Source organism: Haemaphysalis longicornis, unplaced genomic scaffold, assembly GCF_048455015.1.
Source record: "Haemaphysalis longicornis isolate Haplotype H1 unplaced genomic scaffold, Haemaphysalis longicornis Haplotype H1 scaffold_5, whole genome shotgun sequence".
Classification (NCBI taxonomy): Eukaryota; Metazoa; Arthropoda; class Arachnida; order Ixodida; family Ixodidae; genus Haemaphysalis; species Haemaphysalis longicornis.
In genome coordinates, this window is record NW_027526385.1 from 154,366,421 (window position 1) to 154,385,875 (window position 19,455).

Consider the following 19,455-nt stretch of genomic DNA (forward strand, 5'->3'; position numbering starts at 1 on the left):
TGAAAGTTTTTCTTGGGTTTTGTGGTTAAAAAATGTCTTTCGCTGCTGGAATGGAGTTGCGTTAGCTACGAAAATGAAGTTCTTTGGATTGAAACAAAGCTGTATTTTGTCTTCATGGCCCCCATTTAATAGTTATACGCCCGCAGTGTTGCGGCGTTTCTCGGTTGAGGCTTCCTTGGATGGAAATGCTTACTAGGCATAGCGGATTTTTAGAAGTTGAAAGTTCCTAGAACGGGTGAGATAAGACTTCTGCCTCTGCAAGAAAGGGGGGGGGGGAACTAGCGTTTAGGCCCAATACGCCAGCAATATGACTACAAGCCTAAATGCCTAACTATCGATGCTCGAAGCATTATTGGCGTACTTGATGAATGTTTTCTTTTGTGCTGGTACTGTATAGTGACGCCGCTTCTCAATCACTTGCTAATGTGAAAAAATTTATGAAATATAATAACTCACAATGTGCAAAAACGCATGTCAAGCGCTCGTGGCTCGCAATGAGCCATATATGGTCCGCAATAATGCCAAAGCCTGTCGATTCTCTTTCTTGTAAAGCACGATGCCCCGCCGTGTGTAAAATTCACGGAAAATTGCTTCTATATTGAACCACAGTTAAACTAGAGCTCTAGAATCCGGTCAGTGAATTTGTAAAAAAATCTTAATGAAATATTGACATTACGCGCACGCATCCACGGTTAATCCCTGTGCGAGTAATACCCACGAATACTGACAGTGGTAGCGTAAAATTGAGACAGTTGGCAGAAGCTTTCGGGCCTTAGTATTCTAGAGGAGGGCGTTTTACTTTTTTACCTCTCCGCTCCTACCAATCCAACAAGTAGCACAAAATGACGCGCAACGTCGATGCGGGAGATACATTTGTCGAAACGTATTTTGAATAACGTTCCACGGACGTAATACGTTTGCGGATAAAACCATTTGTTTTCTGCTCGTAATTTGATGGAAAGGCCCTCGTTCGAGCGCCTCTTTTATGTGGGCCCCGTTCAAATCGGGTTCTCGACGTCAGAAACGGTGCCGATTAATTTGGTCTGGACAATGTCTAAAAAAACACATTTCCTGAAATGGGTGTTCAGTTCTTTAGACCGTTTGCACCCCGGCGCCCAGGGCGCGGTCATATTGGCAAGCGGGGCGTCATTCGGCATGGCTGTCCTTAGAACGCGTTTCTCGCCGTGGCCTTCGCTGGTGCCCGTGCGATTCGCGAGTGGCGGCGAGGTGCGCTCGGCGAATTTCACAATTGTTGAGAGTGTTGCTATGAATGGGTGCTTATTTCCAAAGTAGGAAGGGCGTGCCGACGTGCAGAGATTACTTAATCACAAAAAGTCCACGTAAATGTTGTTTACAATACGAAACATGACCTAAGTCATGGCCTAGGTCATGTTTCGTACTTGTAAATGGACAGTCTTCTCTTTCCTATGAGGCCACCAGTGGTGTCCCTAAGGGCTCAGTTCTCGGGTCACTTCTCTTCTCAATCTTTATAAATGATCTCTCAACAGGTTTAATGACTTTTTTTCTTTTATATCCTGATGATGTAAAAATATTTAAGTCTCTTTCGAACTCTGCCAGCTGTTCCGCTCTCCAGAGAACAGTCCCGTCCTTTTCGCATTGGTACTCATGCAACAAACTCTTCATCAACACATCCAAAAAGGCATACACAAGAAAGACTGACATCGCGTTCTCATAACACCAACCGTTAACTACTACTACTACTACTATTATTATTATTATTATTATTATTATTATTGTTGTTGTTGTTGTTGTTATTGTTATTATTACTATTATTAATTACTTCACCACCACGCCGCCTTGCAGGAAGGAGTGTGTCACAGCTTGCGGAAGCCTTCTTTCGCCCAAGTTGTAAACAAGGGAATGTTGCCGTCGGCTACGTCGGTTCCGCTGCAGTCGGTGTCTTCGGCTTCTGCGGCACTGCCTCCCACTCCGTACCCACTTTCCCCCATGCATTCTGTGCCTCAGCTTGACTGTGACCCGTCTACTATTCAGAAGAAGCACCGAAGCCGGGCATGTGTAGGTGCATCGGACACATATGGACTCGACGTGGTTCCGCAGCCGAAGCGCCCCAAAGCTATGTTCGTCTTAGAGCTTTCTGCGTCCACCACCTCTGCTAGTCTTATGCCCATCTGTCAACCTCGGGTGTCTCGCCCTCGAGCTGCCGGCGACTGAAGGCTAAATTTGACCCGTACGCATTCTTTTATATTTCCCTTAGTGAAGAGTTTTTCGAGCGCATGAATGACCCCGCTCTTTGACCGAAAGACTGCCTCTTTAAGCAGTTTCGAGGCATGTTTCGCGAAGGCATGCTTCACAGCTCTGAGCGCATCACATAAGAAAAACAATAATGACTACTTTAGATGTGTTTTATCAGAATGTGTGCGGTCTTAGTACCAAGGCAACTGACTTCTTCGGTAATGTTCTGGCTTCTTGTTTCCCGTTAATAGCTATCTCTGAAACTTGGTTGTGCCCTGACATCCTGTCCGGTGATTATTTCCCTCAAAATTACCATGTATATCGTAGGGATCGGCCTTGACGGGAAGCAAACAAAAAGGGGGTGGGGTCCTTCTTGCCGTCAACAAATCTCTCCCGTGTGCTACGTAGTGATAGTGAGAACGCAGATGAGTTTGTTTGGGTTGAAATTCCTCTCTCTAAAACTGAAAAACTTCTAGTTGGTGTTCTTTACATTCCCCCTGATGTAGCTCCTGACGTGTTCTATCGGTTAATCTCCTCCATTGAACAGAAGCTTATTACTCATTGCAACCGCAAGGTACTCCTCCTTGGAGACTTCAACGCTCCTGGCGTACAGTGGAGCCATCTAACCCACTATAACCACCACATTGAGCAGAAGGGCAATAGATTACTAGATTTTTCGTGTTTCACTTCCAAGGCACAGCGTAATCACATAGAAAACTGCAGTGGAAACATTCGGGACCTGTGTTTTTCGAACTTTGATGACGTTAGTGTGTCACGCTCTGATTGTTCTTTAGTAATACCCGACAGATTTCATCTTCCTCTTTCTATTTCCTATTGCCGTCCTACAATGCCCCACCGTTTCCTTAAGTTCTAGAAACACGCAACCTAAAACCTAAAGCAACTCATCAACCGGGAGCCTTCTGGAAGTACATTCATTCTAGATCTAGTAAAACTAAAGAATCTATTCGTTTACTAAACTCCAATGGCAATGAGGTTGCGGAGGTGGCCAACTGCTTTGCTCGTCAGTTTTCTTCTTTTTTCGAATCGGTGGTGGTAGTGATAACAGCAGCGTCCCTTTACACCAGATCGGTAACTCTGGTTGTTTCCAACTAGATCAGAACATCGTGCGGACCAGCATCAAGCGGCTAAAGCGCTCGCTTTCTTGTGGGCCAGATAGTATTCCTGCTGCCATTCTAAAAACATATGAAAATTGTGATGAGATTTCGGGTTCGCCGAGCCACGTGCCAGAAGTCATAAGGGTCGGAGACATGGCATGGATGAAGAATGCGGTGGTTGTATTGTCGGAACGTGAGACACGTGGTGCGCGGAACGAAAGAAAAAAAAAACAAATAATAAGACTGGGAGAAAGGAAAGAGGACAGCAGTCCTTGTCAGTCCTAGTCGCGCTAGTCCAGTAACCTTAGTCGGGTGCGGCGTCAGCGCATAATGCCAACCGAACGTGCTCACGTTGCTGCGCAGCGTCCGATGAGGTCCAGTAGCGCCAGGCACGGTAGAAGCGGCAGCAGGCACAGGTAGTGGGGTGGATCCAACGGGTGGTCTGCCCGAAGAGGTTGCGGCCCCCTCCTGGTTGGCCCGACGACCAGGCGACCCGGCGCAAGGCGCGGATGCCCGGCGCAGCGACAGACACGGGTATCCGGCGCTGTGGCGATGGTCCTGTAGCCCCAGCAAGAGCTGTCGACGTCCCGGCGTGGTAGCACGGGCGCCGTTAATGGGTTTCTTCGCGATTCCAAGCGCGGCCCCGAGCTCGAGCCGATGTCGCCGTTCCGTCCCGCTTCTCGCACTTCCGCTGCCTTCTCATCATCAGCGCGCCTGACATCGTGGCACATACCCGCGCACGGGGGATTGATTTGGCATCTCGTCACACTACCCCCGGCTTCAGAAAGTTGCTGGGGCGGAGCCGCACACACTTTCAAATGACACCGGTGGGCGGGATGCGGTGAGGAGGAAAAGGAAAACAGAAACACTGTTCGCACAGTCAACAGATTTCGTGAACCGGCAGTGAGCATCGTCTGGACAACGCAACACTGCCGAGACGTCAAAACAAGGTTGAACAGGTTGACCTCACAGCACAGATGCTTCTATTCGGCGTGGCCTGTCGGTGCGCTACGGGCTTGTCGTTTTGCTTGAAAGCAGACTTTCTGTTACGCACAGGCCAACAGTAGGCATCTTTCTCGAAAGAGCAATGCTCACCTCGATTTTCGGATTTGCCGTCTTGCATGGCTGGCAAGTCCTCATAAATCTTCGGAGGTCGGCGTAACTGGTTGGCCAATAGAACTCCCGGAGGATTCTTTTAGTTGTTTTTAAAAATCGGTGATGATCTGGGACTCCTTCATGGCCCTTCCTCATGACCGCTTCTCTGAAAGGATGTGGAACAAGTTGCTGGTTGAAGCGGCCAGATGGTAACGCGTACCGACGGTACAGCAGCCCCTTTTCACAAACAAACTTGCAGGGGTTCTCCTTATCAGAAGACGACTCTGTCGCTGCCATCTTCATGCAGTTGGCCAGAGTCTTGTCCAGCTGCTGCTGTTGCCGCATCTCTTTTCTGGTAACCCCGGCGAACATGATGGGACTTGCCGGCCGGTTACGCTGTACCTTCTGATGGACACGGCTGGTGTTCTCGTCGGCCGAAGAAGGATGTGCTTCTCCACCGAGCACCGCTGGAGTTGCTGGATGCCTTGGTTGCTTTGGCTTCCATGCAGGGTTAGGACTGTTGGGATCCCTAACACCAGGTATGTTCCCCAGTATCAGATCATACAGGGGGTCGGCCATGCATTTCGCCAGAACGTGTCCTGTGAAATACGGCGTGTCCACGTAAATGTATGCCTCCTCAAGGCGCCGCGTGGTGTTGTCTACGAACAGGACTGTCGACGCCTGGCCTGTGAGGCAACTGTTTGGAATAAGTTCCCGACGCACGATGACGGAGTCGCAGCCGGTGTCTCGTAGAACGGAAACCAACCGCCCGTAGACCTGGCCGGTGGCCACAGGCATGCTGCTTGCCAGGCTTCCTTTTTGGAGCTCGCATTCTTCACCCCCTGAATGTGTGGGGGCCAGTTTGCGTTTGCCTTTGCCGCCAGTGTCCGTATTCACTCCTCTGCAAGGGCGTTTTGCAAAAGTGCAAGCGGAGACCTGTTTGTTATTTGGCGGTTTGGACCGGCAGCTGTCCGTCTTGTGCCCCCGTTTTCCGCAGTTTTCACAGCGGGCAGCCCGGGCTGCTATCCTGCAGTCAGGAGAACAATGTCCGGTTTTGCCACAGATGAAACATGTGGGGCCTCTTTTGGTAGGGGTGTCGACATGGGGCTCTTTCCTTTCGTCCCGGAACTTGCCCAGGTTTGCGACCCTCTGAGCTTCAAGGAAGCGGTCACATGCTTCGGCGATCTCTTTTGTGGACTTGCATTCCCTCTCCTTGATGAAGATTGCCAGCTGGGAGGAGCAGCACCGTAGAAATTGTTCAGCGATCATCTTGTCGCGTACTGCCTCGTATGTCTTGGGCACCCCAGACGGCTCCAACCACCGGTCGAAATATCCAGAGAGGCGGGAAACAAGCTGGGTTCCGGTTTCTCCATTCTCAGCTTTGGCCAGGCGGAACTTGTCGTTATACCCTTGAGGGGTAAAACGAAACCGCTGAAGGAGAGCCAGCTTGACCTTCTGGTAGTCCAGCGAATCTTCTGGCGTCATCCTTCCTATCACGGAGAGGGCATCACTGGTGAGGCAGGTGCTGAGTCCTACGGCCCATTTGTCCTCCGGCCATTTTTGCGCGCGCGCGACCCTCTCAAACCTAAGCAGGTACGCATCAAGGTCATCTCTACGCTCGTCAAACGGAGGTATGAACTTGTGGGGGCTGGCAAAAATCGTTGGTTCTGCCTGAGCCGCGCCTGCAACAGAGCCATCAGCTTGCGGATTATTTCGCGCGCCTTCCTGGAGCGTTAGGTTAAGCAGCAGGTTCTCGTGCCTAGCACGCTCCAGATCTGCTGCTGCCTTCACAACCTCACGTTCTGCTGCCCTTTGGTCTCTCAACCGGTCTTGTTCCGCTTTCACCCACTCTCGCAGCTCGGCGTCACGGAGTCCTAGCTCCTTTCCACTTGCTACAAGCTTTTCAACCTCCATTTCGCTTCTCAGGCCGGAACAACTCTGGCGCAAATCTCGTCGTCCTCTCTAGATGTTGTTGAGAGGTCCTCTCGCGGACGCCAGTTGTGATGAGATTTCGGGTTAGCCGAGACACGTGCCAGAAGTCATAAGGGTCGGAGACATGGCATGGATGAAGAATGCGGTGGTTGTATTGTCGGAACGTGAGACACGTGGTGCGCGGAACGAAAGAAAAAAAACAAATAATAAGACTGGGAGAAAGGAAAGAGGACAGCAGTCCTTGTCAGTCCTAGTCACGCTAGTCCAGTAACCTTAGTCGGGTGCGGCGTCAGCGCCTGATGCCAACCGAACGTGCTCACGTTGCTGCGCAGCGTCCGATGAGGTCCAGTAGCGCCAGGCACGGTAGAAGCGGCTGCAGGCACAGGTAGTGGGGTGGATCCAACGGGTGGTCTGCCCGAAGAGGTTGCGGCCCCCTCCTGGTTGGCCCGACGACCAGGCGACCCGGCGCAAGGCGCGGATGCCCGGCGCAGCGACAGACACGGGTATACGGCGCTGTGGCGATGGCCCTGTAGCCCCGGCAAGAGCTGTCGACGTCCCGTCGCGGTAGCACGGGCGCCGTTAATGGGTTTCTTCGCGATTCCAAGCGCGGCCCCGAGCTCGAGCCGATGTCGCCGTTCCGTCCCGCTTCTCGCACTCCCGCTGCCTTCTCATCATCAGCGCGCCTGACATCGTGGCACATACCCGTGCACGGGGGATTGATTTGGCATCTCGTCACAAAAATATATTCGTTCCTGTGTTCACTTCCATATTTAATAACTGTCTCCGGTTTGGCACGTTCCCTTGCTCATGGAAAATCTCTCGCGTATTACCTGTATTCAAGTCAGGCCCAAAAACTGACGCCATAAACTATAGGCCAGTCTCGATGCTTTGTTCCGCCTCTAAAATATTCGAGTTATCTCGTCATATGGTCTTGTCTTTCTTACTTAAGCACGTCCTCATTCCTGATCAACATGACTTTATGCGTGGTCGTTCAACTTCCACAAACCTCGCGTGCTTCATGGAGCAGGCTGTCCCAGCAATCGTTGGTAGAAGGCCGCTTGATGGGGTCTACTATGACATGAGCAAGGCCTTTGATATAGTCAACTACTCGTTATTGCTTGCCAAGCTCATTCTGTTAGATGTCCACGCTTCTTTGGTGGGTCTTACACGTTGCTATCTCCAGGACCGATATTTCTATGTAAGTGTTAACGGTCAAACTTCATTTAGGTACAGAGCAACTAGTGGTATACCCCAGGGCTCCGTTCTGGGTCCCCTTCTTTTTTCCATTTTAATTAACGATGTTGCTTCTGAAATTCAAAATCCTCCTTTTTTGCTGATGATATGAAAATCTTTAGAAAAGTGCGTAATGTTCACGACTGTACTTATCTTCAGGCTGATATCGTGTAATTCCATCATTGGTGCACCAAAAACGACCTAATTGTGAACCCCTCAAAAACGAAAGTTGTCTCCTATACTATAAAAACTCAACAGCTCCTATAAAACTGCAAGCACTGCATTGCCGGGGGCGACAGAAATTCGGAACTTGAAAGTACTATTTGATTCTTCTCTGACTTTCTCTTCGGACGTTATACAAATCACCCGTCGCTCTCTTCTATGTCTGGGTGCTGCTTGAGGTATTCTAGAGAGTTTAAAGGTCCTCTTCCTTTCTTAAAGTTGTATTCGGCTCTCTGCTTACCTCTTCTTGAATATGGTTTTGTTGTTTGGAATGGAACTTGCAAGTCCAATAGTGGCCGTATCAAAAGGGTTCAAAATAGGTTCCTTTCTATCTATAAGTACGGTTTCCGTCATGTGCCAGAAGACGCAAACGGCAGTTTGCCTTTTCTGAAAAGTCTTCCTTCCCTTTAGTGTCGACGAATGCGAGCTGATATTATCTTTCTTTAAAACTTCTTAATGGTGATATTTTGTGTGACTTCTAATTTACAATAATCAATGTCAACTTTCCGAACAAACTTTTCCTAACATTTCGAACTTTTAGAACAGATGCTTTAGGTAGAAGACGCTCGTGCATCTGCAGAATACAATGTGCCTAAATGAATATTCCGATCGTGTTGATATATTCCAGAGCCCTTTTCCTTTGTTCTCTAATGACACAAAAACTGGTGTAGCTTTAGTGCCTTTACGTTATTCCAAATTTATGTGCGTATTATTTTAGGCAAATCATTTTCTTGCTTGTTTGTTATTCACTTTTCCTAGTTTTGCGTTGCTTAAATTTCTGTAGGTTTGAGTGTCAGTGCTTGTAACGCTGAATTTCTTTCCATTTTGAAACTCCCTAACATTTCGTTATAAAACCTTCGTTTTATGCGTATAACCTATCTCTGTCATGTTCATTGAGTACTTACTTGTACATTTCCCTTTTTTCACGTGCGTTGAACGTTTCGCTGTCCGAGTGTCATGGCTTGCAACACTAGGCCTCCTGTTTCTTTTTTTTTTATTTGTTAGTTTCTGAGATTTCTGTAACTATTTTTACTTTATTGTTTCTGTAATGCATATGGTTTCGTGTGTTGTGTCGTCTTGATTTTAGTTTGTTGTTATGAATGTTTTGTATATGGTGTACCAGTACGAAGACACTAGGGTTGTTGCTGGGCACAGAAAATAAAGGATTGTTATTATTAATAATTTTATTATTATTATTATTATTTCTGTCGGTTTAAGTGTCAGTGCTTGTAACGCTGAACTTCGTTTTTCCATTTTGAAACTTCCTAACATTTTGTTACCAAACCTTTGTTTTATGTGTATAACCTATCTCCGTCATGTTCATTGAGTATTTGCTTGTGTATTTTCAATTTTTCACGTGCCTTCAACGTTTTTGCTGGCCGGGTGTCATGGCTTCTAACACTAGGCTTCCTTTTTTTTGCTGTTTTGCTTTCTGGGATCTCTGTAACTATTTTTACCTTATTGTTTCCTTCATATATATGGTTTTCTGTGTTGTGTTGTCTTGATTTTAGTTTGTTTTTATGAATGCTTGTATATGGTGTACCAGTACCAAGACCCTAGGGTTGTTCCTGGGCACCAAAAATAAAGGTTGATTGATTGATTGATTGATTGATTATTATTATTGCTATTATTATTATTAGTAGTAGTAGTAGTAGTAGTAGTATGTTAAACATCTAGGATATATCTGTCATTTTTTTTCTAGAATTTGGTTTCTCTGCGGTTGTGTCTATCCAACTGATAGTTGCCTATTTTTGAAACTGTTGACTGTCATTTGTTCGTCTTATCATTCGTCTATACACTCTTGCTGTTGTTTTTGTTGTATTACTGTCAAAGTTTGTTGCTCTACCTGTCGTGTGGCCTTTACGACACGCAGAGCAACATAGGCATCTCGTTTTTTTATTTTTTACCTGTACCCAGGCTCCGCCTGTGCTTTATTTCTGTCATTTTCACTACTTCAATTTGTGTGTGTCTTGTCGCTTGTTTGTTTCTTGCTATATGTTTCTTGTATTTTGTTTTCACGTGCGCCAGCACTCAGGCTGTTCCTGGGCACGTAAATAAACATGATTGATTGATTGATTGATTGATTGATTGATTGATTGATTATATTACTATTATAATTATTATTATTATTATTACACTAATCCCTCGTTATTACGAACCGGCTTTACTCGAAATATCGCTTTATTCGAAATTTCTTCTGGTCCCAAACCAAACGCATGCATTTTAGGCCGCATTACTCGAAGTGCACGAAGAGCTTAACCCGCTTAGAGCGAAGTGGTGAGCAGAGGCATGGCCGAGCAGCGGCGACCTGGCGGTGACCCAGCGGCGAGTCAGGCTGCCAACATGGCGGGTCAACGCAATCTGGTTTTTGCCCGGCGATTTTCTCGAGCCGCTCATGCTCGATTCACGCCATCCGACTTTGAACAAACGGTCCGAATGCGTGGTAGGATCACTGAATTTTGTTCCTAGACATGTCAATGGCGTGGACGCGACGCTGCGTGAACACCTACACTCGAACCGTAGAATTAGCCTTGTGGCCGACAACGGAGCGCCAAAAAATTGTTGTTTTGCAAACGTCACTGCTGTACACCTCGAAAAAAAATTTTCCAATGATCATGCAAAGCCCCTAGTGCAAAACAGGTCACTTTTCATGATTGCGCTGCGTACCCAGAATGAGCGGTTAATCGTTTTTTGAGTGCGACAAACACCACCTCAGACTCGAGCCAAGGCATTTGCAGCGCAAACTCGCGTAGCGTTCCATGACGCCCGCACGCCCCCCTGTAAATCAGCCACAGCCTCTGCCACTTTTATGGTCGCCGACCATGCACTCATGCAATGTTTGGTCAAATTGGAGCAGGGGTTGCCAGTGCCCGGCAAGAACTTGAAACAGCCAAACGTCACTGCCTTTTTTGCACCTGAATAAAGCTTTGCTTCACTGAATACATTGTGATTTGATTCCTTGCAGTTGTGGTACAATTAAAGCTCAACTACTTTACCTTTTCTCGAGTGGACTCTTATATCGAAATACTGCTTATAACAAACTTTATGGCCGTTCCGCTCACGTCGTTATAACGAGGGATTAGTGTATTATTATTTTATGACGGCTTGAGTACATAGGTAAGCTTGGTGAAGTTTTCCGAAATGGAATGGTACGAATGGTATTGCATGCCATACAATATATGTGTTATTGAAAACGCCGCAAGAAAAAAATTGATTGATTGTGGGGTTTAACGCGCCGACGCAACGCAGGCGATGAGGCGTGCCGTAGTGGAGGGCTCCGGATTAATTTTGACCACCTGGGAATCTTTAACGTTCGCCGAAATCTCGTACACACGGGCGTTTTTGCTTTTCGCCTCCATCAGAAAAGCGGCCGCCGCGGCCGGGAATCGAACCCGCGACCTCGTGCTCAGCAAAGAACAAAAATTTACGTCGGAGATAACAAGGAGCTGAGCGCCACTAAATGCCTGTAAAAGCAAACGCAACGGGAAAAACGAGCAGCGAGATAGCTGTAGTGAGCAGCCCTGGTAGGGGCAGCGACATCGTCCTTAAGGAACTGCCGTCCAAAGAAACATCAAGCGAAGGCGCGCCTAGCACGCGTCCCATCAGTGCTCAGATTCGGATGAACGCCGTTTGGGAAGGGAAATGATTGGCTGCTGTGCCTCCTCTTGATACGTCACGCGTCCCACAATTTCAGCGTTTGTGGTCGTATCTCGCAGCTACTGTTAAGAAACCGTTTTTATTCTCTCCCTCTCCCTCTCTCTTCCTTCCGTGGTCTTTCAGGCTGCATTCTTAGTGCCACCAACTGGATTTATTCGGTCTGTATTTTCTTCCTTTAATGTCTGATTTAGTGTATTTGAGTGCAGTGTGTGGCTTCTAAGGTAAAATCATTTTGTTTTGTATGACCAGGATTTTCATATACAGCTGTTCAGCACTGCTATGCTGAATCAATGCCGAGTTTCAGGCTCAAGCTTGGAAACTACGTTGACAGTATGTCGTATGCGTAACATGTACGACGTGAACACAGGAGCGCAGCCTGCTCACGTGGTAATTAGAAAAGTGGTGAGCGAAAATTAGTATAGCGCCAAAAGAAAAAAAAACACTGGCCCGCGCAGGCATCGAACCTACGACCTTCGCGTTATTAGCACGACGCTCTAACCAACTCAGCTCGGGGGCCGGGTTACTTCTCCTTATTAGCGGCTTGGTACAGTGAACAAAAAACAAAAGAATGGCGGTTCAACACAAGATAATGACAAAAACCTCTCCCGCTGGTACGGGTGGTGCGTATTAAAAGCGTTTCAGGCTAGCTTGTTGATCCAAGCTGTTAGCCCAGTCAGGTTGTTCATCACATCTCTGATATAAGCACTGCTTTCACTAAACTACTCCTTAGCCGGTCGTGCATCCGGGTCTGCATCTCACAGGGCCATACGAGGTTTCCAGCGACTGCGCAGGCTCAAGGCTATGAAAATGTCAATTGGCATGCCTCCATCATTACGTTTGGAAGAAAACATACTCCGTACGGACATACCGGCAGACCTTTCTTTAGTGCCCGCTGGGGAATGTCCCAGTGGACGACTGTGTCAGAACAGTCGAAAAAAATGTGTTCCATGGTCTCCAGTTTACCACAATGTCGACAATTCACTGACCTCCCTACAAATATTCATTTCTCCCGCAGCCATGGACTGGCGGGTAGCGTTCCGGTATGTAGTTGGAAGAAGAAGCTTTCGACTGATGACCTCACCGACATTTGTTTAACTCCACTTAACAATTCTTTCCCCGAACCTGCACAGTATAAAGAGCAATAAACCACATCCGTGTAGCGCCCTTAAGTATTATTTTAAAAACGGTGCAAAAAAATTGTACCATAATAAGAAAAACACTGGCCCCCGCAGGGACCAAACCTACATCCTTCGCGTTATTAGCACGACGCTCTAACAGAGCGAGCTAGCTGGCCGGCCTAATCCGCGTAGCGCCTGGTGCTGCATCAGTTTCGGCGTTCAGACTCGATCGAGCTTACAAAGTATTTCTGAGCAATTTCTTTCTTTCTTATTTCTCAGCAATCTGTGAATACGCCGAATAAGAACACGAAAGTTGTTTTACAAATCGGGAGGAATACGTCCAGCAACATTTTCCTTCTTAAACTTGCAACTGGTCAAGGAATTCTCACTTCATACTTGGGAACGTCAGGCAATAAAGTCAGGCATTTGCTTCCTTGTCTAAACAGCCTTAAGACATTAATCATAGACCCGGTAAAACAGGTGCAATCAACAAACAGCATACGGTCATCTACATATTTGAGGACAGATTTTTACTGCGTTTTAAATACGCACGTTTAATACCGGTTTGCGATTTAACATCAGCAAAGGAAGCAAAATCGGCGAGATTTTGTGAGAAGCGCCAAAGGCCTTTTCTTTGATTTCGCCACAAGGACATAACGATCTGAATTAAGCTTTTTTTATGGCTATGAACACAAAAACGTTGTAGAGATAGTTCAAGTGCTTCCATATTGTTTCGAAGAGTGTGCCGAAATGAAACCGAACTGGAACAGAACCGATATTTCCGATGAACTCGACCAGAACCACTACGATTATTTCTACCGCAGGCGGAGTCCCAAGCTGGACTGTAACGAAAAAATAGCTTTGACAGGGTTACGACAACATGCTTTGAGTACGCGGTGTTGAAAAACCGCAGTCAATTTCGTACGTCTTTCTTCATCATGTATTATCAACGCAGGGCTTTCTCACACAAGTCTTCCCCTGTGATTAATCGCAAGAACGCAAAGGCTTTATTTTCGAGCATGACAAGGCAAAATAGATCTTGATAATGGCGCTGCAAGTCTATGCAACAGACGCATGTACAGGCTGAATTCGGCACGAAACAATGGATGTAAACTTTGCTAGCATACCGGGACTCATTTATAGCTAGGGCTATGGTGCTGCATGCTGCATCTGCTATGGCCTATGCGCTAAATTTGCCTAGACAATCTCAGGCCTATTTCCGTTACCTCTTGCGTAGGGAAGCTACTGGACGCCTCCCTACCACCCCTTTCCACCAGTTCCTTTTTTTAGCTGTGGGAAACACTGTTGACCAGCTGTCAACCGGAGGACGAGACTCTCCTGGTGAGACGGGCCAAGACAGCTATAGGGCAACGCGTATATTCCAGGACTAGGGTTCCACTCTCACATTGGAGCTCATTAAAATGTTTCTCTCTCTCTCTCTCTCTCTCTCTCTTTCTTTGCCTCCTCGTTGCATTTTATATGTCGTTTAGAAACCACGCACTCCTGAACAATTCACACGCTGGGGGTGCGTGTTTCCGCGTGAAAAGGAAATTGAACAGTAACACACTTGGAGACTGAACACTAATAATTTATGCTACCCTTCGCTGCCTCCAAGCATCGAATCAGTATGAAACCAAAGCACCGTTTTTTTCCGTGAGCATTCATTCGCTCGTCCTTCATATCGTCATTGCAAAGGTAGTGGGGCTCGTCGAGCATGCTATTATCGTCGATTTTTCAGGACGGATGCAGTGGAAGAGAGTGTTTCCTGAGGATGCCAGATAATGACAATACACATAGCACACAACTATTCATTACAAAGGGCCGTTTGTTGCTTCATTAGAGCGGCAGCGTTTGTCTTAGGAAGAGTACTTACAGAACTGTGCTTACCTGGGATGTAGAATATGAGAAGCGTTGGTAGAAGCATAACTAGTCCACTGTTGCAGTCGTCGCCCGGGAATGGTATGTAGACTATTGCTAGCTCTTCAACCTCCTACTCCAAGCACGAATTCGCCAGTTCAATGCAGGACCAACAGAGATTTGAACTTGCTTTTAAAGTTTCCTGATTGAAACTCAGGTTGCGAAAGAACGAAAGCTTCAGATACTGATTGTTTCAACCCTGCCTTAACATGACAATCACGCGAGCGCGGCAATTTTCGACTTGGTTAATGGCCGATATATATTTGTTACATTCTGTTTTACAGAGTTCGTTCGTTGTGGAATTGCTTGGTTGAAGCATCCAGTGAAGTTTGAGAGTAAACGACAGAAACGTCACATTTCGTCCCCTAGCGACAATCATTTGACGTATAGCGGACATTTCCCATGTCGTATGTGGACACGCCCGCGCACATTTTTTTTGTCTGCCGCTACCTCTTGTGAGCTTTACGCGGAGACCTCCGAATGTGGCCATGTGTTTGCGACAACTGTTAAATCATAAGCAGATCGCGTGCTGTTACAGAAGCGGCTAGGGAGTTCGCGTGACGACTGGAGGCGTTGCGCTGCCGCCATCTTCGTTTTCTCGAACACAGCTGCGCAAGTACGTGAGGCTCAAGCGACGCCTGTGACCACGTGAGCTGAGCAGAGGCTTCAGAAAAGCGTTGAAGCTGATACGTGTGTTGAACGTGATGATGGTGATCATGATCATCATCACGACAATAGTTATGATTGTGATGCGTTTTTGTATGCTATGGGGGCACCTTTTGATCAATTCCCATTTTTCTGCTTCGCATATCTTAATCGCGGCAACCTCTCACCTTTTATTTTCGCATACTGGTGGAACGGAAAACAGAGTGTCTTTTCTTTCGGCGTGTGAGTAGTTTTTCATAGACACTGGCTTGACTTTTGTATCTGTATTTTTTCGAACACCCTTCAGTTAAAGTTAACAGCTTTTTAACTGCAGAGGTGTTTCGGCCCACGAAAATCCGTCCGGCGGAGACAGAAATCCCCGAGCGAACGTGAGCGCGTGCCTCGCGGCGAACGCCCTGCGTTGTCCAGGCGTACGCGTGGGCTTACGCCACATGAGGAGATCAGGCACATGTGAACACGTGCCTCGCGGAGACCGACGTGCCACGGGTCCGCCGCGGCGGAGATGACGACGAATCTGTCAAGCCATTCTTCACAATGCACATGTGGAGACGGCCACCTGTCCAGCTGACGAATAAGTGGGGAGCACCCCGCCATAGTTCGTGGCGGGATCTGTGGCGTGATCTACTGGTAGTGCACGTGCGCTCACGCCTAGAGTGACAAGCATAGACAAGTTCGCGCTCCCGGTGCCAAGTTTGCACTGCCGGTTGCAGGTGATACTAGCTAGACCGAAAGACGGGTCTAGAAAAAACAGCAAGGCCAATTACTGGATGGATGGACCAAATAAGAAAATTCAGAGGCAAAGAATGGACTCGAGCGGCGCGGGACAGGAGCCGTTGGAGGTCGAGGGGAGAGGCCTTCGTCCTAAAGCGGATCTAGTGGGCTGCAGCTGATGGTGATGATGCAGCAGCGGGTCTCCGACCAAGGGGTCGCAGAGGGGGCCAGCTTTGCTGTTTCGCCAGCCTTGCACCACTAGTGCAAGTTGGGCCAATTTTTCGTCAACTTCAAAAACATCCTGCCTAATGCAACAGTTATAGCTGCCGTTTGTTTGGTTATGCTAAGGCGGGAGGTGCGTTCTAATGTAATGACTCAGTTGTGTTAAGCCTCGCACTTCGGATTACTTCAGCCATTTTTGGGGTAGTTTGGAGCTATAAACTGTGCAGTCGTGTCACGGCAAGGGGAGGTTGAACAATTCTTTTTGACAACGTAGGAAAGGGCTCGAGTTGGTGAAGGAGAGGCAGCGGGCGGGAAGGCACTGATAGCAATTATCATAGACGCTGGGAGGTTTTTAAGGGAAGCACGGCATGGCCATCTGGGGGATTGCAAAGGGAGACAGCCAGATCCCGAAATGCATAAGTGTACTTGCAATGGTGAAGGCTTCAGCGCTCGTGGTTGCCACTTTGTTCATGTGTTTTGTCTGTGTTGCGCTGTTCACCTCTTTGTAATAAGTGTACGCCGCAGGAAAGACTTTCGCGGCTAAAACCCGCACCTTCGCCCTGAACGATAAGATTAAAGGAACAGACAGTGGGAGGGCCCATTGGTTAAACCTGGTTTCCAAGTATCTTTTTTGTATAGAGAAGTGAGAGTAAACAATGAGAGTAAAAAATGTTCCGTTGCTTCTTATTTGTTACAAAAATCACAGAGTGGTGAAGGGGCAGATTGCAGCGGTACAGGTATTGATTTAAATTTGGGACACCACAGCGGAAGCTGCTGAGGGTAGCTTAACAAGACCGTGACTGACTAATCTGGCACTTCCCTGAGTGCCGGAGGTGGTCGAGGTCAGAACTTGCGTACGCAGATTCAGACAAGCATTGTATCAGACCTTATCTTCAAAAGCGTGCCTTTTGTATGTAGTGAATATTGAAAGAAAGTGATAGAAAATACGCACCAATCCACCTTGCGAAGGTGGTTGGAAAGCAAAGCTGTAAACGACACCAACAATGTTGACCCATGCGACGTCACTTGAATTCACAAACGCACGTGGCTCTACAAAAAAGTGAATCCAGAGACAAAATTAAATGCATTGAACCACACCTTTTATTACTTCAAAGAGATAATTTTGCTAAAGTTAAATCAAGTCATGATTCACGAATGGTGGTTGGTTCAGTTGTATTGGGGAAGCACATGAGTGGAAACTTTTTTTTATAAAATTAAAGGAAGCTCAAACCCGGTGTTAGACGATCTAACTTCTCCTTCGTCTCTGCAGCCGCCGAAAGAGGCGACGAGATCGGCGGCAGAGACGGAAGAGCAGTGAGATGCCATGCATTGGTTTGAGCTTTTTTTAAAGTTTACTAACTCGTAGCGCATGCGCAAGGCGCGCACGAACTCTACACGTGCCGTTGGTGGATCGCACAACAACGCGAGAGGTTGCGTCACTTTATCACGTGGTATTCAGCGAGAACGCAGGGCGTAATGCTGCAGATGTGCTTGGCGAGTGCATCGTCTGTCTCACCTGTCTCCGCGTGGGCTCGTGGCTTAAGCGGTAAGACAACAGGCTCTCGCCCCATTTCTCTGTTCCTGTCATGTTCGATTCCTGGCGGTGCCAGCAGCTTCTTTTATATGTTCGCGAGAGTTTTCTGTTGACACCAACGGTCGCCACAGAGCCCTTGGGGGTAGAGGTAAAAAGCTTTGCTTTAAAAGAGGGTTTGATATGCTTTCCAATATACGTCGGAAAAACGTGTGCTTTAGTGGTCGGAAAAGTGAGAGAGCGCGGCATGGATAGATAACCAGTCTTAGCTTTTGCACGCCGAGGATGAGGAGGAAAAAATTATTCCAGAGCATGTAAGCGCCAAGCGCGTTGGATGAGAGTGGCGGTTCGTAATTCAGAGTCAGAGAAAGGCTTGTTCAAGACCTCACTTGGGAGACCGATGCAAGGTCCAGGTTGCTCCACACTCTACTTCGTTTTCAGATACCTGTCTTTGAGGTGTTCTATGTGTCTCTTCACCTCTTATGCGTAGTTTTTTTTTTCATATTCGCGCATTGCCTCAGTTGGTCGCGCTTTTGCTGGCCAATAAGTCTATGATCTGCTGCTGGCTTTGAGAACTTCTATGAAGCTTAGTCTTACGATTAGGGAACGCAAGGAAGCTTCACTGTTAACATAAGTTTTTGCGACGTTAGGTCAGTGAAGCTGGACTAATACTTTTTTCCTTGTGCGTCTTTTTAAGGGCAAATCCCTACGACCAATTATTCAAAAAACAAACCACGTTGAAAGTTTCCATCGAGCATCTAATAAATCCAAGGTGACAAAAGTGTAGCATAATAAAACACACTCCAAACACACATAAATGGAGCGCGAGGAAGTAATGTCACCCTGTATCTTCGAGGATGCTATTTACGGACGCCTTACATCGTTATGAAGCGCAGCCACGCATCACAACGAGCAAAATTTTGAGATTTACCTGCATACGCGAATACTTTTAGCTGCCCGCGTACGTCATTGCACTTGAAGAAACGAAGCCCCGTTGCTTTTCAAGTTACATGGCCGTGGCCACGGACACCTTTGATTTCGATAATGCGCTCTTCTGGCAATATTGATAATTTCCAAAAGCGTGGGGATGGCGTGTATTAGACCAAGGTATTCCTTTGTAACATTTAACCATGGTGCGCTATCCACTTAAGATAACGTTATTCCGTACACGGCTATCAACGCGCACTACCGCCTCCTTCGGCCGAAATGCCCCACAGCCCACCCCTCACTTTCTACGACCGAGTAACGCTTGTGGCGGCTTCCTTTAACGAACACGCTTCCGTGACGCAAATACCTTCATCGCGTACACCCTGATCAGCGCTCATCGCCCCTATGCCCCCCATGCGGACATGAAGGCATCATGTGCCAAACGATGAGGCCGCATCTTTTGCGCCTTGCCGTGGACCTGTGTATTGATCTAAAGTAGCCGGGGTTGGGCGCCTCTCGCTTCCGGGTCCAAGAAGCAACGGTAGAACGTTTTGCCGAAGTCATTGCTGGGCTTCTCCCTGCGGTCACCACCCGCCCCTCAATTGCATAATGCAAATAAAGTTTGACCGTGTCTAGAGTGCCGTCCGACGGTATTATAAGCATTCCACTACATCGACGTCCACTGGCGTTTTATAACAAAATTGCCGCGTCTGGCACTACACGTCTCTAGATGATGTAAAGCTAGACAACCGAACCTAAGAATAACATAACATGACCTAACGCACATAAAGAAACCATTTAAAACACCAAAACTAACCTAAGCTATAAAAATTACAGTTCAATTTAAAAATGAAAAAAAAAACAACCGACGCCGAGCCGGTGTCGACCCTCTGTC

General features: G+C 47.4%; 1 protein-coding gene across 1 annotated transcript in view; it reads right to left on the reverse strand.

The window, feature by feature from the left end:
* The window catches only part of LOC144139472 (uncharacterized), a 33,916-nt gene extending 19,049 nt beyond the window's left edge, over nucleotides 1-14,867 (reverse strand). The window contains exon 1 of the mRNA XM_077671807.1: nucleotides 14,474-14,867. Within this exon, the coding sequence (XP_077527933.1) occupies nucleotides 14,474-14,510 (37 nt within the window). The 5' untranslated portion in view covers nucleotides 14,511-14,867. The remainder of the gene's footprint in view (nucleotides 1-14,473) is intronic.
* Between the last annotated feature and the right edge of the window lie 4,588 nt (nucleotides 14,868-19,455).